The 3,183-nt window shown below is 40.1% G+C and overlaps 1 protein-coding gene across 1 annotated transcript; it reads left to right on the top strand.

Annotated features, from left to right (window-relative positions):
- Positions 1 to 440: 440 nt before the first annotated feature.
- Positions 441 to 2,757, top strand: LOC141077908 (uncharacterized). The gene has a single exon (XM_073564678.1). The coding sequence runs from the start codon at positions 510 to 512 to the stop codon at positions 2,367 to 2,369; it is 1,860 nt and encodes a 619-aa protein (XP_073420779.1). The 5' UTR covers positions 441 to 509; the 3' UTR covers positions 2,370 to 2,757.
- The last annotated feature ends 426 nt before the right edge of the window (positions 2,758 to 3,183 follow it).

Here is a 3,183-nt window from a genome sequence, read left to right as displayed (position 1 = left end):
ACAATGCAGGAGAATCTGCTGTGGATCCGCAGTAGAATCCACAACGTGTGCACAGACCCTTACAATAAGATGCTTCAGATTGAAGAGAGAGGAGGGAGGGGTTTGGGTGTGTTTTGGAGTGGGTGTGCTCGGTGCTGGCTTACAGGCCAGTGCAATGCATCATGGAACTTGTAGTATTAGAGCACAGTAAGTTGGGAGAAAGGAAGTTGTCGATTAACCCGATGAGAGCTGGAGCCAGCACTGAAAATGTGCTGCTAGAGCATGATAAAAGGTAATATTGCTAAAATAAACACAGTGGATGTTTTTACTGGCACATAATAGCAAGATTTATGAAAAAAAGTTACAGTAGTGGACAACTTCTTTAAATAGAAATGTTCAAAATATAAAACTCAATGATATTTTATTAAAGAAAATTGTTTTTTGTCTTGGCAGATGACTGCTCCAGGAGATCAGAGGGACAGCTGACATCTTTAATTTTTAAATCTGATGATCTTGAGATCCTACAAAATATGACTGAAGTGATTGCTATTACTCCAGATATACCATCATCCATTCACAGTAAAGATCTGTCATCTGATCCTAAGAAACAGGTCCCATCTTCTGATTCATTACTGACTACTAAGGAAAATCAAAGTCACAAAAGAGGCATTAAAAAACAAACTGCTCCTAAAGCAAAAAAGTCATTTTCTTGTTCAAATTGTGGGAAATGTTTTAACAAGAAATCTCATTTTGTTACACACCAGAGAATGCACACAGGGGAGAAGCCTTTTTACTGTTCAGAATGTGGGAAATGTTTTGCAGATAAATCATATTTTGTTATTCACCAGAGAACTCACACAGGGGAGAAGCCTTTTTCATGTTCAGAATGTGGGAAATGTTTTAATAAGAAATCAGAGCTTGTTACTCACCAGAGAACACACACAGGGGAGAAACCTTTTTCTTGTTCAGAATGTGGGAAATGTTTTGCACTGAAAACAAGTTTTGTTTCCCACCAGAGAACTCATACAGGGGAGAAGCCTTTTTCCTGTTCAGAATGTGGGAAATGTTTTGCACATAAGTCACATTTTGTTACTCACCATAAAACTCACACAGGGGAGAAGCCTTTTTCCTGTTCAGAATGTGGGAAATGTTTTAACCAGAAATCACATTTTGTTGCACACCAGAGAACTCACACAGGGGAGAAGCCTTTTTCCTGTTCAGAATGTGGGAAATGTTTTGCACGTAAATCACATTTTGTTACTCACCATAGAACTCACACAGGGGAGAAGACTTTTTCCTGTTCAGAATGTGGGAAATGTTTTAACCAGAAATCAAATTTGGTTGATCACCATAGAACTCACACTGGGGAAAAGCCTTTTTCCTGTTCAGATTGTGGGAAATGTTTTAACCGGAAATCACATTTTGTTAACAACCAGAGAACTCACACAGGGGAGAAGCCTTTTTCCTGTTCAGAATGTGGGAAATGTTTTAGCCAGAAATCAAATTTGGTTGATCACCATAGAACTCACATGGGGGAGAAGCCTTTTTCCTGTTCAGAATGTGGGAAATGTTTTAACCAGAAAGGGGATCTTGTTAAGCACCAAAGAACTCACACAGGGGAGAAGCCTTTTTCCTGTTCAGAATGTGGGAAATGTTTTAACCAGAAATCACATTTTGTTAAACACCAGAGAACTCACACAGGGGAGAAGCCTTTTTCCTGTTCAGAATGTGGGAAATGTTTTGCAGATAAATCACATTTTGTTACTCACTGTAGAACTCACACAGGGGAGAAGCCTTTTTCCTGTTCAGAATGTGGGAAATGTTTTAGCCAGAAATCAAATTTGGTTGATCACCATAGAACTCACATGGGGGAGAAGCCTTTTTCCTGTTCAGAATGTGGGAAATGTTTTAACCAGAAACGGGATCTTGTTAAGCACCAAAGAACTCACACAGGGGAGAAGCCTTTTTCCTGTTCAGAATGTGGGAAATGTTTTAACCAGAAATCACATTTTGTTAAACACCAGAGAACTCACACAGGGGAGAAGCCTTTTTCCTGTTCAGAATGTGGGAAATGTTTTGCAGATAAATCACATTTTGTTACTCACTGTAGAACTCACACAGGGGAGAAGCCTTTTTCCTGTTCAAAATGTGGGAAATGTTTTAACCGGAAATCATGTTTGGTTGATCACCATAGAACTCACACGGGGGAGAAGCCTTTTTCCTGTTCAGAATGTGAGAAATGTTTTAACCAGAAAGGGGATCTTGTTAGGCACCAAAGAACTCATACAGGAGAGAAGCCTTTTTCATGTTCAGAATGTGGGAAATGTTTTACCCAGAAAGGGGATCTTGTTAAGCACCAAAGAACTCACACAGGAGAGAACCCTTTTTGATGTTCAGAATGTGGGAAATGTTTTACTCAGATTTCAAGTCTTGTTACACATGAGAGAATTCACACAGCAGAGAAGCCATATTCATGTTCAGAATGTGGGAAATGTTTTAAATGGAAAATAGATCTAGATCACCATCAAAGAACGCACACAGGGCAGAAGCCTTTTTTCCTGTTCAGAATGTGGGAAATGTTTTAACCGGAAAGCGATTCTTGTTAGACATGAGAGACCTCACACAGAGTAGAAGCCATTTGCATTTTCTTAATGTGGGAAATATTTTGCTTGGAAATCAACTGTTAATAAACATCAGACACGTCACATAAGGGAGAAGCCTTTTTTATGTTCATATGTTCATAATGTTTTAACCAAAATATAATCTTCTTAAATGGGTTGTCTCTTGTCATTCCTCATGTTTGCTGACAAAAGAATAAAACTTAACTTTATTCCAAATGTAAAACTATACCCATAATTCACCCCCTTAAGGTTAGTCAGTAGGTGACTAATAGAAAAAACATGTACCCCTAAGTTCACTATATAGGGTGAGGTGACATACTGTATACTGTGACGGAGTCAGCTTCAGCTGAGTCGATTTCTAGAGTGGCACCCACCCACCTAGGGCTAGCTGACCTTGTGAGGGATCACCCCCTATACAGAGAGTGTCAGGGGCAAGACCAAGGGGGTGATCCACCACGACTGCTGGAACCAGGCGGCCGACTCAAGGAAGACAGGTGTGAGTGTCTGGCAACAGGGAACGTGCAGGGTACAAGACATAACAAAGCGTGGTCACAGTGTTTCTTCAATAAAGCGTGGTCCCAGG

Source organism: Dendrobates tinctorius, unplaced genomic scaffold (genome assembly GCF_039654945.1).
Source record: "Dendrobates tinctorius isolate UK_male_01 unplaced genomic scaffold, ASM3965494v1 ptg000470l, whole genome shotgun sequence".
Classification (NCBI taxonomy): Eukaryota; Metazoa; Chordata; class Amphibia; order Anura; family Dendrobatidae; genus Dendrobates; species Dendrobates tinctorius.
This window is presented reverse-complemented; position numbering and strand designations above follow the sequence as displayed.

Bases quoted from the DNA above. Each gene is read 5' to 3' on its own strand.
- LOC141077908 (XM_073564678.1), top strand. From the start codon at position 510: ATGACTGAAGTGATTGCTATTACTCCAGATATACCATCATCCATTCAC.